At 26.3% G+C, this 17,342-nt stretch overlaps 4 protein-coding genes across 6 annotated transcripts; 2 read left to right on the top strand and 2 right to left on the bottom strand.

Moving 5' to 3' along the window:
• Positions 1 to 64: 64 nt before the first annotated feature.
• Positions 65 to 6,244, top strand: Hpd (4-hydroxyphenylpyruvate dioxygenase). Of its 2 annotated transcripts, XM_089177908.1 has the most exons (15): positions 65 to 204; positions 310 to 599; positions 831 to 1,028; positions 1,182 to 1,374; positions 3,434 to 3,460; positions 3,524 to 3,586; positions 3,720 to 3,824; positions 4,095 to 4,220; positions 4,327 to 4,416; positions 4,523 to 4,623; positions 4,692 to 4,769; positions 4,832 to 5,066; positions 5,165 to 5,287; positions 5,373 to 5,489; positions 5,673 to 6,244. In XM_089177908.1, the coding sequence occupies exons 3-15, from the start codon at positions 1,009 to 1,011 to the stop codon at positions 5,745 to 5,747; spliced, it is 1,353 nt and encodes a 450-aa protein (XP_089034034.1). In that variant the 5' UTR covers positions 65 to 204; positions 310 to 599; positions 831 to 1,008; the 3' UTR covers positions 5,748 to 6,244. The 2 variants fall into 2 exon arrangements, with proteins under 2 accessions (XP_089034034.1, XP_015174715.1); XM_015319229.2 differs by lacking the exons at positions 65 to 204; positions 310 to 599; positions 831 to 1,028; positions 1,182 to 1,374 and adding an exon at positions 1,859 to 3,252.
• An 80-nt stretch (positions 6,245 to 6,324) lies between these two features.
• Ntf-2 (nuclear transport factor-2) lies at positions 6,325 to 9,446 on the bottom strand. 2 transcript variants are annotated; one of them, XM_015319234.2, is made up of 5 exons: positions 9,126 to 9,446; positions 8,965 to 9,036; positions 8,654 to 8,752; positions 7,709 to 7,862; positions 6,325 to 6,616 (listed from the first exon to the last, which is right to left on the bottom strand). In XM_015319234.2, the coding sequence occupies exons 1-4, from the start codon at positions 9,231 to 9,233 to the stop codon at positions 7,749 to 7,751; spliced, it is 393 nt and encodes a 130-aa protein (XP_015174720.1). In that variant the 5' UTR covers positions 9,234 to 9,446; the 3' UTR covers positions 6,325 to 6,616; positions 7,709 to 7,748. The 2 variants fall into 2 exon arrangements, with proteins under 2 accessions (XP_015174720.1, XP_015174719.1); XM_015319233.2 differs by lacking the exon at positions 7,709 to 7,862 and having other exon boundaries at positions 9,126 to 9,434.
• A 713-nt stretch (positions 9,447 to 10,159) lies between these two features.
• On the top strand, positions 10,160 to 14,610 carry LOC107065491 (ras-like GTP-binding protein RhoL). The gene is given in 6 exon segments (XM_015319225.2): positions 10,160 to 10,407; positions 13,179 to 13,319; positions 13,497 to 13,611; positions 13,716 to 13,833; positions 13,935 to 14,002; positions 14,004 to 14,610. Coding segments are annotated over 5 exon segments (555 nt in total). The 5' UTR covers positions 10,160 to 10,407; positions 13,179 to 13,200; the 3' UTR covers positions 14,139 to 14,610.
• Positions 14,611 to 14,801: 191 nt separating this feature from the next.
• Cbp20 (cap binding protein 20) lies at positions 14,802 to 16,606 on the bottom strand. Its single transcript, XM_015319223.2, has 4 exons — positions 16,328 to 16,606; positions 15,911 to 16,231; positions 15,340 to 15,388; positions 14,802 to 15,086 (listed from the first exon to the last, which is right to left on the bottom strand). The coding sequence occupies exons 1-4, from the start codon at positions 16,400 to 16,402 to the stop codon at positions 15,028 to 15,030; spliced, it is 504 nt and encodes a 167-aa protein (XP_015174709.1). The 5' UTR covers positions 16,403 to 16,606; the 3' UTR covers positions 14,802 to 15,027.
• Between the last annotated feature and the right edge of the window lie 736 nt (positions 16,607 to 17,342).

Here is a 17,342-nt window from a genome sequence, read left to right as displayed (position 1 = left end):
ACGTGTGTGTGTGAACTACCCGATAAAACCATTAATATTTATATTTGGAAATGACTTTCCTCAAATTAATATATATTCATTGAATGGTTGTGTTACGATTTAAAAAAAAATTAATCAAAGTTTCATTCGACAGATAGTGTGTTTTAATTGATGAAGAAAATTTTGTTAAATTTGTTTACACATTATTTCATTGTTATGATGCAAGTAAGAAAGTGTACATTTATTCATAACATTTTACTTCGAGAGTTAATATTTTCGATTAATGTATTAATATGTTTCTGTATCGTCTTTGGGTAACGTTTATTCTAGATGAACGATGAGAGAAAGGATCATATATACTGGTGTGTGCGCTGCCGCACCGGATCGATTTAGAATGCACAAATTGTAGTGAACCTAATTTTCAAATAATCGAAAGTATGTGAATGATTTTAATAGAGAGAGTTTGAAATGATAAGAGCATACAGTTTGCAAATTCAATTAAACTATCGGTATTAAAAATAAAACTTGATGAGACAAATAAATTATTAAAAGGAAGAATGTACGTTTGGTTCTGGTTTAATGAGCGTATCGTCAGGCGAATATTAGGGTTTCTTTGACAGGTTGGTAATATACGATAATATTTTGTAATTTTTATAAATAATTTATAATTTAATAATTTAGATATATGTTGACATATAAAGACAATAAATGTTTTAATTTTTAAATATACTGTTTAGTTTATACTGCACACACACACACACACACACTCTCTCTCTCTCTCTCTCTCTCTCTCTCTCTCAAATTTTGTAATAATTTAAAGAATGATACACAATCTTTATCTTTATTTTCAGAGTTTTAACATAATTGAAAATGCGACAGAGTTTAATAATGTCAATATCTGGAGAATATTTTGATTGATCTAAAGAATTAGTAGTAATGAATTGGAAAGTGTATCATCGATCAATACTACAAAGTGCTTCCAATTGAATTAATAATTGAAAGATATTTATTAAAAAGATACCTGGGAACATGTTCTTCTTATATACAGGGTGACTCACTTATACATGCCTATCAACAGAAAGTACTTATAAACGTTTTATCCATAGTTAGCGTTTACATCAGAATAATTTATTTGTCAGTTTATGTGCCAACAGAATTTTATATCGATTATAATTACATAGTTTTTTTTTAAATAATTACAGTAATGTAACCAATGCTGGGAACAACCAATTAATTGTGTCTAATACAGTTGCAAGCGGTACAAACAGAAGTATTTTAAATTTATCTGAATTAAGTGATGCTAATCTGGCAAAGTATAGATTACGTTGCGGAGTTTTGGTTACGATTGTGGCAACAGGATTTGTAGTGGCAGCAAAATTATCTTTTGGTTATGAGGTAAAAGACTCATTAAAATATGTTCTATACGATAATGTAGGATGTCTCAGAATAAGGAAATATTTTAGGGGTGACTTCAGCAAATCTAAAAACAATAAGAAAAATTCATATAAACACATTTCCTATTTGATTTTGAAGATTATTTGATATTCACCAAACTCTATCTGTATAATTTCATTTGAACAGGGCCTAGATTTGGAAATATTTGTATTTTGTGGTCTATTGACGCTTCTGCTACTTATATGTCTGTGTATCATTCTTTGTGGTCGTAATCCCGAGAATAATAACCGTCAAGAAAGACGTATTCAAGAGAATCAGATTGCATCGTTAACTAATGCAAGTTTATCTACTACTGAAAATTTAAGACCTATACCACTTATCAGGCAACATCCACCACCGCCTTATCATATAGCTATTTTAATTCCACCACCAGATTCTTCTGATGAAGCTGCTCCACCTTCATATGACAAAGTTTTCCAATGAAAATGTTTCTATTTTTACTTAATTTTTAATATTTTCTGCAATAGTTTTATGTCATAAAAAAAAAGATAAAGTACAATAACATATACAATTTAAGTCCATATATGTACTTTCTTTGCGATAAAGCAAACACATTCATATGAGATTTTTACAGATATTAAAAAATCTTATCTCTTTCTTCACATTAATAAAGAATAAATTATATTAATAATTGGATAAATTTCACATCTGTGATACAAACATAGTGATGCAATGAAGATACGAAACTTGATAATATATCTTATGATTTAAGGAATGATATATTAAGTTTTTAGTAGAAATATTTCAAGAAATAATAAAACAACATATAAACGATGTTCGCAATAGTTTGCATTTAATGTGAAAAGAAAATATGTATTATAATTTTTTATATTTCAATATACAATGGTGTGATATATACAGAATTTAAAACTAGTCTCTAAAAGTAACATAAAATAATAAACAATAATTATATCTCGGATATATTTGATTCATTTGCAAATGTATAAATTGCTCGATTGTGAACAAAATGATGCATAAAATTAATTTAATATTCTGGAATGTTAAATTTAGTTATTCCAGAAAAAAAAGAAATTATTATAAGATATTCGACGAATAGCATAAAAAGTATGATTTATGCACAAATATTAAATGTAAGACCAAGATAAAATCTATTCGTTGTATATCCTTTCAATAAATTTACAATATAAAAAAGAAAAGAAAAAAAATAGTTATAGTTTTACATAAAATGATAATTTTTAGTCGATGTCAGAAAAAAATGTATTTAAATGCTACATAATATGTAACGATTGCACATATGATCATCAAAGTGTAACTAACTATACTGTGTGAATTACATAATATATATAATTTTATATATAAACTTTTCTTATATAAATTTATAAATTAAGAGTATGTTTGTTACTTGTTTGTTTCTTTACTTGTTTATGTCAAAGTGTTTACTAGAGAAAGATTTTATCGCATTTTAATTCATATAAAAAAGTATGAAATATTTTTCTTACTTATTTGTTGATTCATCGATGAAGGTGTGTCCTCGATGATGACGACAATAAAAACAGGGTCGAGCCTCTATTTTATGGAAATATCAATCGACCATAACATATTCTAGATTCTAGAAAAACCTGCTTCAACAAACAAATCTTTTAATATATTAACAATTAATTTGAATATGGTATCAACAAGTTTATTATACTGACCAATCGTATGCAAGTATTGAATAAGCCACACAAACGCGCTCATATTTAAAGCGCGGATCTTTTTACAGTGAAATTCAGATTTCTTTAAAAAGTATAGCAAACAACAGGAGTACGTCGCTACGTTTACAACAGTACAAGTTACTAATATTATCATTTAACAATGGTAAACAAATGTTTAAATATGTTAACAAATTTGTTATACGTATATAAAATAAATATAAATAATATAATATTTTCATTTTGTTTTTTATATACGTAAATTATTTTCTTTTATATTAAGATTTATTATTTATTATAATTTTTATTGTTATTATTATTCTTTTTCTCTCTCTACATATATATAGACTACTTACACGGACAAAGGTAAAAAGGTATGTAACATTATTTTTTATTATTTATATACAAAATGATTTATTTTTTTTATTTTCTTGTAGCCTGTTGGTGGAAAATTTTTAAGTTTCGATCATGTAAAATTCTGGGTTGGAAATGCAAAACAGGTAATTATATAAAAATAAATTTTTTATGATATCATTAACGAAATATACAAATATTAATGTCTTTTTATATAAAATTTCGTCTCTTTTAAGCCTGTAAGAAATTATTTATTATATATAACTTTATTTTTTCTAGGCAGCTAGCTTTTATTGTGCAAGGATGGGATTTGAACCACTTGCTTATCGTGGCTTAGAAACTGGTTCAAGGAATACAGCAGCACATGCTGTTAAACAAAATCAGGTAATTATATTTTACATATTTTTTTTACATATGTGTATACATCATATAATGTACAAGTAATTTACAACATTTCTTGACATTTCTCTCTCTCTTCTTTTATAAATCTCTCAACATCTCGAGAACGAAAAAGAAAATAATTTTTTTAAATGTCTTTTAATTAAAATTTCTTTTCCTAAATTTTTTTCTTTGATTGTTTTTAAGTATAATAATTCTGTCATAAAAAAAAATAAAAATAGTAAAAAATACAGTAACGAAAATTAATTTTCTTAGATAATATTTGTTTTCGAATCATCTTATGAACCCGGAAACAAAGAAATGGGGAATCACCTTTCTCAGCATGGTGACGGTGTCCGTGACATTGCTTTCAGAGTCGAAGATATCGATACCATCGTTATGGTAAATATAAAATTAATTAATTAAAAGAAAAAATATTATTAAATTGTAACTCATAATTTACAAAAAAAAAAAAACCGATAGAACATAATATTTTTTGTCTGCTTAGGTAGCAAAACAAAAAGGTGCAAAAATTATAAGAGACATATGGGAAGAAAAAGATGAGTTTGGTGTTATTAAATTTGCCACGTTGAAAACCGTATGTTATTAAAAAAATAAATAAATAAATAAATTATAAAAAATATAAATACACAAAATTATTATATAGTATGTATGGACACTAAATTTCGAACTTTTTTAACTAGTATGGAGATACCCATCATACTTTGGTTGACAGAAGTAAATATAAGGGATTCTTTCTACCAGGATTTATAAAAGCTTCAGAAGATGTACTTATTAAACATTTGTAAGTGGCATTGTATGTAAAGAATATATTTTCAATTAATATATTTTTCTCTCTAAATAAATTTTCAGGCCAGCAACCCATTTAAAATTTATAGATCACATTGTAGGTAATCAAGCTGATAAACAAATGGAACCTGTTGCTAAATGGTAAATAAATAAATTGTATCTATAGATACTTTTATATGTTATTTTTATATTATTTATTTTAGGTATGAAGAATGTTTACAATTTCATAGATTTTGGTCGGTAGATGATAGTCAATTACATACCCAATATTCTGCATTACGTTCTATTGTTATGACTAATTGGGAGGAGACTGTTAAAATGCCAATTAATGAACCAGCATCTGGTAAAAAACGTTCTCAAATTCAAGAATACGTTGATTATTATGGTGGTGCTGGTGTACAGCATATAGCTTTAAATACTAATAATATAATAACAGCTGTAAGTAATATTTTATATTAGAGATTTTTTATTTTCCTTTTTCCTTTTCTTTGTGATTATAATAATATTTAATTTGTTGTTTTTGTTTGTTATTGTAGATACAAAATTTACGTTCAAGAGGAATGGAATTTCTTAATGTACCTGATAGTTATTACGATATGCTTCGAGACCGTTTGAAAAATAGTAAACTCAAAATTACAGAAGATTTGAAAATATTACAGGTATGTTTGCATATACACATAATATTTAAAGAAAGTTATTTTTTTTATAATTGTGTATTAATTAATTTTCATAATAATCATTCAGGAATTAAAAATTTTAATCGACTATGACGAAAATGGTTATTTACTACAAATTTTTACTAAGAATATGCAAGATCGACCAACTCTCTTCATAGAAGTTATTCAAAGGCATAATCATAATGTAAGTTTAAGAATAATGAATTTCTAAGACGAATTTTTAAATATATATATACATATATTTAAATTATATATATTTATATATAATTATATAAATATATATAGATATATATATATATATATATATTATTAATATATATATATTTAAAATATGTTACAAGTAGCAGAGATATTTATTATGTTATAGGGGTTTGGTGCTGGAAATTTCCAAGCTTTATTTGAAGCAATTGAACTTGAACAAGCTAAGCGAGGCAATCTGTAATATATATATTGTGGAAAATGTTATTGTATTGATAAATAACAATCAGATAATTATAATATAGCATTTTAAGTATGTTATTACATATATTTTACAATAGATCAATTATATTATTTTGTACAAGTGCAAGCATATGTGCATGTATTGTACATCTTATATTGCATATATTACATATTCATGAATTCCTGCTAGCCGATTATCGTATCATTTACTATAATATGCAATTGTAAATAAAATTGAAATGAAAATGTGTGTGATAAATATATAATCAGGCAACCAACCCTACATATTAAATCTCTTAATTATTAATATGCGTGTGAGAGTTATAAAAGTAGAAAGCATTAGGAAAAGAAATATATATTTTTTTGTTTTATAACTTTGATGACATTGTATTATATCACTATTACGGTAAGTGTCCTATTAAGAGAGATACTGCATTTATTAATAGCATATTATTTTGTTAGTATTAGACAACGAAAACAAAAGGAAATTGAAGAAAACCACAATTATTAAACTGTATTTATTCTTAAATGTTTTTTTTCTTTTCTTTTTTTCTTATGGCCAACCATTTTTCTTATGGGTAAGCAGATAATTTTCATATAAAAACTGGGATATTTAGATAAAGTGGAATAATATGCAATGACAAAAAAGATAGAGTAATATGAAAAAACCTAGCTCACTTATTTCAACATGTGAATAGTCCATGTGGTTCAATGAATGGTCTGTAGATAGTTCTAAAGTTGCATCAAACATTTTCTTCATGGACTATCGTGAATGCCAAGGCGAAAAATATCGTGTTGACAATAGAAAGAATTTCCCAATGGTTTCAGCACAAAAATTTGTGAGAAGGGATGTGGTGGATCTTCATCGGCCTAAAAAAAAATATTAATATGCGTATTGTCAATAAACGTAGAAAGTCACAATACTTCCTGACGATTTATCGAAGTTTTGTTTTTATCGCCGATCCTGACATGTGATCAGTATATCATAAAAGAAAATAAAAAATAAACAAAATATAGTAGTGGTTGAAACATACAATATCTGACATCATCACATTGTACAAAGCAAATGATATAACAAAAATTCATTTTGAGATTTTTTTCTTTTTACAAAATATTTTATACAATTAAATTAAGAAATATACATTTTTTTAAATCGCTAGTTATATATATTATATAATAATATATAATAATAATAAAGGTTAATTTACATCAAAAAGTTTGATTGTAGAACTCATGTTACAAGCTCTTCAAATATCTAACCCTTCTTTTTTATCACCCTTTATATATAATATTTTGCGTCGTTGAAATATAATATATTGTATTCCTTTTACTAAAAAAGGAATAAAAATGTATAATGTTAATTTAGTGAATAAATAATATAAACACTTTAAACACAGTATACATTAATAAAATTGATTTTGATACAAAGACAAAAAAAATTGTAACTTGTATTACGAAATTATATTTTTCGTGGTTATATATTATAATTCAAATTAGTTCAGTAATTTAATTTATATATATTATATACAAAATATATATTAGTATCTTACACTTGTTAATGAATACAGTGATATTACTGTCTCTCTTTCAGTTACTTTCTTATTTAGGTATAATATATAATGTCACAAGTGTTAGTTTTATATTTATTAACTTATAAGACAGTTATTTAGAGGTTGCTAAAATATATTACAACGAAACACTGTATCAGAACATAGAGTTTATTGGTCAGTACCAATCAAAATTTTATCGCGTGACTAACAATTTTTCTTCATCTATTTTATACTTAAATATTATAGTCAGTTATAGAGTTAATTATACTTCTAATAAATATAAATAATATGGGAGATAAATTATGCTTAAATGGTGGCAGCCACATGCACTCTTTCTAATGTTGAAACAAGCAGATGTATTCGCACAAAGCAATGACAAAAAATAGGTAACATCAGATAGGCTTGCCCTTACCAAAGTATGGACAGATCAGTGGATGATTGGTACCTGTTGCCTAAACCGTGTCATGCAACGCAAGTCTGAAGATGTCATGCTGCACGTAAAAGCTGGTGCCGATTGGCTTCAGGACAAACGTCTGGATGTAGGCGTGGGGCTGATCCTCATCAGTCTACCCAATCATCAACAATCACTCACTGAATTTTCTTATATCATCTTCTTTGCAGATGTAGGTACATAGAGAGATAGTTGCTGGATACTAGTCATAGCTCAATGTCTACCTTCATATGGCAGCACAAAAAATGTCAAACGATACAGTATATTCATATCATATCTCCAAACCATAATAAACAATTGAATAGGCAGAGAATTCCAAATACCAATGGAATTTTCAAATTTAATTTAAGAGTTACTTTCATAAGAAATTTTCTTTTCAATTTTTTGTTCAAAATTTATCAGATTTGTCATTGCCTTCATAGAATAGACTCTTCAAGTAAGAATACATATTCTAATTAATTTGAGTAATTTGTGAGATAGGTGTTATATAATATTAAATTACTGAACTAATTATTGAACCAGTTTGAGTAAAATAGATAAGAAAATAATATTCTTTTAAATATTATTCACTCTTTTAACGCTCCTAATCTAAGATGTTGAATATATAATTTGTAATAAATATACTTAAATCATATGTATATTAAATAAGATATGAGCAAATAAATAAATAAATAAAATTAGAATGTACATATGACCCATGCCTAAATTTCTAATAAAAAAAATACTTATTTATATTAGAACATTTATCAGAGATATAGAATAATATTATCATATATAACCTCATTGTTATAATATGACAAATTTTTACTTAAGATTACATAGAATCAACTCCTGTACGCATAAATATTTTAATAGCTGTAATCAAATTTTAATTGAAAAAAAAGACCGGTGTAATAAATTTCTTACCTGCAGCCTTCCTAAAACATTTATCAGTACACCGCCATCAAACATAGGCTGTGAATCAATTGCTGTTATCATTCGATTGATTTTTTGAAACGTCAGACTCTACAAAAATGAAAGATGAAATTTATAATAATTAAAGGTTAATTATTTTATATAACTCTTTGATACTAATATTATTAAAAGTTTAAATTTTTCAAAGCAAATTCTTATTTACATGTAAAAGAATTAACGTATATATACATAAGTATAAATGAATAATATATTTACAGATAATTAGGTAATATTACATATTATTACAAAAATAGAATACTTACAGTTAATTTTTCCATAATTTTAATGGCACCTTGAATTTGAAAACCTTCAAATGTCATAAAAGATGTCTCAGTCTACAAATATTCAAATAAAATCTTACATTATTGTTCCATTTAAAATAATAAATCATAAAGTTAACATGAATAAATCTAATTTAACTTACGTTATACATGTTTATTAAGTTTGGTCTTTGGGCTGGATCATCGAACAGCAAATAGTATTGCTGTACAAATCCTTTTCCGATTGCTTCATAAGATGGATTCAACTCCATTACGATAAATCGATTATCTTTGTAAGACCACTAAAAAATACTAGCAAAGTAGACCGTTAGTAGGTTTAATCGCGTAACGTATAGAATCTTTAAAAAATATTATACTAAGGATAACGTTAAACTTTCGGACATCCCTCATGCCAGTTATAAGGGAGCAGGAAGCAAGGAATATGAAACTCGAGAGTTAAAAAATCGAACTAAAGAATATTGGTTAAACCGGAAGAAACGTTAAAACGTCTTTCGTGTGCCTACCCTCTGGCGGGATTAATGATGAACTAAAATTATTCCCGGTAAATACCCTTTTCTTTTTTATATTACAAATACATTTTTTAATATAATATAAACTCGTTATCAATATAAACATCAAGAAAATAAGTTAATAATTTATATATTTAAATAAAGAATTATAGAGAGTTTGTTTTTGCTATCTTGGTATGAGCAACTTTAAGCTCACTTTATTATGAATATATGATACTATTCAGTGAGCATATTTAAAAGCTACTCATATTAAGTTTATATTTATCTACATTAAATTCTAAATTGTTTATTATTATCATTTATCAAAATACAATATTTTGATTGTTAAGAATAATATTATCATATAGGATGGCCAATGAATGATTTTGTATCATTGTTTATCACGAAAATCAAATATTTGAAATTTGTAAAATCACTCATTAAATTTACGAATATTATTATGTAGAAATAATTGATTAGAACAAAATTTAAGAAAGTTTAGTTAACTTATGTTAGTGAATATTTAATATATAAGTGTACAAACGCATACACACACACAAAACACACACACACGCAATAGATAAAAGTATAAATTTATATGTAATACAGATAAGTATGAAAATATCATAAGTTAGATCACTCATCAATAGCGCTTCATTCAGCGTACCGATCCTAATCCTTTATTCGTTCTTCAGTTGACGACACACCGTCTCGAGATGCACACGTGTTTTAATTGTCGCTCTTATTTTTTATTAAAAAATTGTATACCTTTTTTTCGGAGTGCTCGAATAAAGTTGGATATATATTTTTGAATTAATTTCATTCATGATGATAACTTTACGTATAATTTTTTTCTTTGTCATCATCGTCTAATCGAAAAAAAAAAAATAAAACTATATTAATTTTGTCGAGCAAATTAAACGATAAAAAAGGAGAGGTACGTCGTTGTTTTATTTCGCCTTTCTATTGTTATCGCTATCACTGTCGTCATCGTTGTCGTTGCGTAGTGTCGTCATCATTATTATTATTGTCATTGTCTTTTAACGTACTAATCGATATTCTTTGAAATTTATGTATCAAATTTTGTACGTTATTATATTACGCGCGCACTGGAATGAGAGAGAACGAACATGAAATTGGCGCCAGATATATTGTATATATACCTTTAATTAAATTGTATTATTTCATATAAAACAATTAGAACATTTTTATTATACAATTAATTTTTTTTTTTAATTGGAAATAATGAGTTTCACAATTATTCTTACATTCATTATTTTTTGCACATGTAATATATATATATATCTATAGATCATTTTTATCGCTTTAATATTATCAGTTATATCAAAAGATTTTATCAAACTGCGTGCAAATGTATTTGATAAGTAAATAGAAATAGATAAATCGTTGAAAAGTTAAATGTAATATTTCGATTAAATTTCGAAACGTTTTAACAATACATAAAATAATGTAGGATTGTTAATTTTATTGAGAAAGTAAAATCAATTGTATAAATTTTTGTTTACTTCATAACTGGTATGAAATTTTGTTATACGTATCATAAATAGAATCCCAGTTTAAAGAACTGTAATTAAAACCAAGGGTAGTTTATCATGTAGGTTATATATTTATTAATTTATTTCAGAAAATTAATGCATTTAAATATTCTGACGCAAAAAAAAAACGTAAATTTTAATATAAATCATGTAAACAATAATTTTATATAACAACATCGAATTTTTAACACTAGAAAAAAAAACCAATTGTTAGGGATCAGTTTACCAATTATTGGTTATAATTCGGAATTAGTTAATATTTATTAAGACAGTATTTTTATGAAAATATTTGTAAATATAATTACTTAGTAAAATTAAAAATATTATATAGACAAAATAAACAATATTGTATTAACATAGTGATATATTTAATTATTTATATTGAACAAAATATTCATATAAATGTTTTGGTTATTTTGAATTTATAATTTTATACATCACAAGAGACGTGTCATCCCTGGTAGTTGTGAAATATAAAGGGAGAGACAGGACGAGAATATGATAACGACCGCGCTTTGACCATACCTTATCCTGTCACCGAGAGGATATGACATCGACGTCGATTATATATACTCAAAACTCTAGTTTATTATTAGTGTATGTTTAAAATTAATATGATTATAAAAATACGTTTAAAACATTTCTTTCTCTTATGATTCATAATTTAATATTTTCTTGTTCTCTTTATCATAAGAGAATATTTCTTTCGCATATATGAATATATTACATGCATATATATATAAAATGGTAAAGATATGCGGGATTTAAACATTTGTTTATTTTATGGATTATATTATTTACTATCTCTTGAAATTTTTCTTGTAAACTGTTATGCGCGATATATGCGTGTATAATAGAAACGAAAAGGCTAACAACTTCATGTTCATTGATATGCGATACGACGAGCAGGAAACAAGCAACCGGCTTAGTATATAGCCTTGGTACTCTTTGGTTGACTCTACCGGATGCGTCTGTTTTCGGCATAAAAGATGGCGACAATATCCTCTTAACCGTAGATATTAGGTCTACCGGAAAGTTCTCTTTGATAATGCTATCCGCTTTTGTATATTCATAGTAGTTACTTCATTTTACTATTATATTTGTTTTTAAATTTACTGAAACAACGATTTCATTATTTCAGTATTAGGGGGGGGGGTAAGGTTAATTCGTACAAAAAAAGGCATGTTTTTGTGATTTTTTTGTGACGACACAGTTTAAATCTCTTTATTAAATCCAATGGTACATTAAAGTATGACATTTGAAGAATATTGTATAAAATTTTCACGAAGAAATATTTAAAAATACGGCAATGGCAGCAATTATTCGGACGTGTCTCAGGAAAAAAGTAGAATTGCGGGGCCCCTCATAACTTGGTACTGGATCATCTGAAATTCAAAAAATCAAAGTTTATTCGTTAGATAATAGTTTTCTCAGGTAACGCTGGGAGGGTTTTACGAAATTTCAATTTTTCACTTTTTTGGAACACTTTGAAAGGAAAAACGCGATTTTTTGCGAAAAAAATCGACTAAAAAATCTCGTGAAAGTGAAAAAGTGAAAAATTGAAATTTCGTAAAACCCTCCCAGCGTTACCTGGAGAAAACTATTATCTAACGAATAAACTTTGATTTTTTGAATTTCAGATGATCCAGTACCAAGTTATGAGGGGCCCCGCAATTCTACTTTTTTCCTGAGATACGTCCGAATAATTGCTGCCATTGCTGTATTTTTAAATATTTCTTCGTGAAAATTTTATACAATATTCTTTGAATGTCATACTTTAATGTACTATTGGTTTTAATAAAGAGATTTTAACTGTGTCGTCACAAAAAATTCGCAAAAACATGCCTTTTTTTGTACAAATTAACCTTACCCACCCCTTAAATAAAATTCGTTCTATTGAAAATATATTATTTTCTTGTGATTCAAAAACGGATAGAGTTACACCCGATAGATCTAAATATATATATTTTGTTTTTTTAATTTAATTATTGTAAGAAAAATTAAAAAAAAAAGATTTACCATCTCTCTTACTTTCGTTTGTAATAAAAAATCATTGAACATGATATTCGTATAAGTTTATTGTATGCACATACGTAATAGAAAAAAATGTATTTATGAAATTTGATAAAACAATGGCGTTTGTTTGTTATAGGAAAAAAAAATTAGAAAGAAATATGTCACGTAGAAATAAACCAATAAAAATTACTGCAGTCGGAGATGGAATGGTTGGAAAGACATGCATGCTTATTACTTATACCACGAAAAAGTTTCCAACGGAATATGTACCTACTATGTAAGTAATACAAGATAAAAACATGTTTTATGTGTTTTCAATTACTCGGTTATTTTAAAATTGACGCGTAAAACAAGTGACTCGATAAAACAGTGGTTTTTATGATATTGTTTTTAAGTAATACTTTTTTCAATGATTATTATTATATTTTTATAACAATAACGTTTTTTTTTTTAGCTTCGACAATTATGCAGATATTATTCGTTTAGATAGCCAAGAATTTGATATAACCCTTTGGGATACAGCCGGTCAAGAAGATTACGAACGTCTTCGGCCATTGTCGTATCCAAATGTAAGTTATTTTCAAATAAATTTAAATTTAAATGAAAACACATGAAAATTTTAAAAAGATTAATAAAAATTATATTAAATGATATATTAAATGTTTCATTGCAGACCGATTGTTTTTTACTTTGTTTCTCGATCAGTGCTCGTAGTTCATATCAAAATGTCGCAAGTAAATGGTATCCAGAAATAAAACATCATTGTCCGCATGTACCAATAATACTTGTCGGTAAGTTTGATTACATTCTGGTATACATTTTTATATCGTCAAATGTCAAAAAATCGATAGTTTTAATTGTAATTTTATTGGTTTTGTTAAAATATTATTAGGTACTAAAAGCGATCTCAGAGATCAAGAGAATTTAGATATAATAACGCCACATGAATGTAAAAAAATGAAAAAAGAAAATTAAAGCCTCGAAGTACGTCGAATGTTCAGCTGTAAAACAAGAAGGCTTGGAAAATGTCTTTCTAGAAGCCATTAGAGCGGTTTTAAAAAAACCACCATCTAGGAAACTCTGTTATATTTTTTAAAGAAACCCACACAAAAATTTCTATATTATTTATATTTAAATTTATTAACTACAGTTATATATATTCAAAAACGAATTCTAATATATGTAAATTTTATTATTAATTATCGAGTACTACGAAGAATGCTCGATTGTTAGACAATGGAAATTTTATCAACAAAAAAAAACTTTTTTTAACTAATATTATTATTAACTAATGAAAAATAAAAAAGATTTTTTATTTTCAAACATTCTTTTTTTGATTCTTATTATCTTTTTTAAATTATGTGTATTCCGAGTTACAATAGTCTATCTTAATTTTAAATATTCTTTTATATTAAAAGTTTAATGATAATTTAAATTTTTTTTTATCTGATTATAAGATAGCTCTACAAATGCTCATTGTATAAGCGTCGAGATAGATGCTTTGTATTTATATGTGTATATATATATATGTATAAATTTCAATAAGAATTTTGTTTTATTCGCATGAACTTCCCTTGTGTAAATAATTTATTTTAATATAAACCATCCATTGTAGATTATAAAAAAATATAAACATTGTTTTTTTTAAATAATAGCAATAATAATAGTAATAATAATAAAAACTATATATAAATAAATTACTTTAATAATGACTTGTGTAATTTTATTCATTTACATTAATTATAAACTTATAAATGAGTCGACTGCACTATGATTTATTTACAATTACACATTTATGAACACATAAGAAAATATATACATAAATTCAAATCAAAAATCATATTATTAAAGATAATTATAAATAATCTTAAAAATTATAATAATAAAATGCGTCAGTAGTCATAATTTTTTCCCTTATTTTTTTTTATAAATTTTATCTTTAAACATACATTGTAATTTAATATAATATCTTAGATCATATCTTATCATACCGTTGACTGCGAATATTTCATCAATGATAGCATGCTTGTTTCTCCTCCTTTTACTAAAAATTATATTCATCTAGTAAGATATGTATTACAATAGAAAAAAGTAACTAATATTGAAAAAGAAACAAATTGTTAAAAGGCTAATTATAAGGATAAATACTTATAAAGGTATTAATATGTATTTCTGACATGTTCGTGATTATACAACCGATCGTAATAAATATAACTTATAATAACGCCAATTAGTTTTGTTTCACCGTCCAAAATTACCATCCGAGAGAGGTGTGACTTTTTGTTGAATTATCTTACCGTAACCTCCTCTACCGCTGTCAAAGTCAGATCTATATTCGTCTCTCACCTAAAATATCACAAAAACAAAAATTGCAACATTAATAATTTCTTTAAAACAAAAAGTAGAAAAACTATTAATAATATTATACACAGAATGAGACAGGTAATTCGATTACCTCAAATAACTTTTACATTGTATATTAAATAAAAAATTATTTGTACATAAGTTACATGGTATCGAAATAAGTATTATATGATGTACATGATTTCCTAAGAAGTAAAGATGTTTAAGAAATCTAAAAGTCTCGTAATTAGGCATTAAAATTTGTAAAATTTTTAAGAATGAGTTAATCAATTTGGCTTGAAAATGGCTAAATTTATATGACATTAATATATAAGGGATACTCATAAGTAATGTTATTTTTATCAAACTTTAAAAACATCACCATTTATTGATAATAAATATAACATAACCTATATATTAAGTAAATTATTGTTGGTAAGTGGTAATGTTTTAAAGGTTGGAAAAAACGATATTACTTATGGATACTCCTAATGGATAATATATGCAGCAATAAGCAAATTTTACTTGTCCTCCTGTCTTTCCACGTCCATATTGTCTGCCTTCTATAAATCCAGCGTCCCAGTCTGTTCTAATAATTCTGTCGTCAAGACGTGTACCATTGATATATCTCATACAATTTTCTGCATCTGATCTTTGATAATACTCAACGAAGCAAAAGCCACAGGGTGTTTTTTTATATTTATCTAATCCCATAATGATACGTCTGATATCTCCACATTTTGAAAATAATTCATAGATTTGTTCTTCTGTAGTATAAAAAGAAAGATTACCGACGTATAAAGTAGTAGAATTTCTAAGAAGTCTATCTTGTTCTGCTCTGGATCCCTAAAATTTAATTAAATTTATTATTTAATACAATTTTTTTTTAAATGAATAAGAATAACATTATAGAAAAACAAAAGTTAACCTTCAAAAACGTACCTTAAAATGTTGATCTCTGTAGGGACTTAATTCTATCGAAGGTGAACTAGATGCGTTCAATTTTACTAAGGCCATTATATATAATATAAACTTTTTTTTATACCTGTAGCAACAGATTTTTACAAACTCTACACATTCACTAACTACTCGAATTTTCCATTAGAGAAATTTGATTACGAACTCATAGAAACTTGTAGCGTTAACCACATATATAACAGAACATACTCTGAGGGAAACAAATACGCCACGAGATGTTTTGGTAAAATTGAAGAATGCAGCATTATTAGAACATTAAACAAACACTTTTCGTGTAAAAAGAATCATTTTAGTTAGTACCGGGACCACCAGTAGGCGACAGTAGATAAAATACTGTGGTATCACTGCTCAATAATACCACTAGATTAATGATATACAAAATGATTAACGTGTATAGATAAACTTTATTGATAAATCTGAATTTATAATATGTATTACAAGTAGTTATATTCAGTCTTAGAACACGTGGTGAATACAATGCGTTGTGTGTATAACCATTAACTATTATTCTTTTGTTTTATATGTTTGTTGGTCTGTTTTATCATTTGAGGTAGTTGGTTATTGGTTTAGGCGCAGAGAGGCGCGCATGATACCTTAGTTGTATAAGCAGCCTGCAGAGGCGTGACTATAGATACGTGTCCATCACAATACTGTATTCTTTGATAGTGTACCGTTCTTTGATAGGATTGTACTGTCACCTCCATATATGTATGGTCACCGCGCTAACTACTTACTATTGCCCACTGGTGGTCCCGGTACTAACTAAATATAAATGAGTCTGGTTAGATAAAAAACAAGACTTGTCAGCTTCTATGAACTTCTATATTCTTTGTTTCTGCATTGGATCTATCTTACCAACAGTCAAGAATCAGTTATTTTATATAGTAGTACCGGTAAGTTGTGTTTGGCAATTACTCTACCATCTACTGCTAGGGACTAACACTACCTGTAAAGTATAGTGTTAATTTATACAGTTTGA

Source organism: Polistes dominula, unplaced genomic scaffold, assembly GCF_049000335.1.
Source record: "Polistes dominula isolate Pdom_NZ unplaced genomic scaffold, Pdom_raw_medaka contig_24, whole genome shotgun sequence".
NCBI classification, from domain to species: domain Eukaryota; kingdom Metazoa; phylum Arthropoda; class Insecta; order Hymenoptera; family Vespidae; genus Polistes; species Polistes dominula.
The sequence above is the reverse complement of the archived record's forward strand: the minus strand, read 5'-3'. Positions and strand labels throughout refer to the sequence as shown.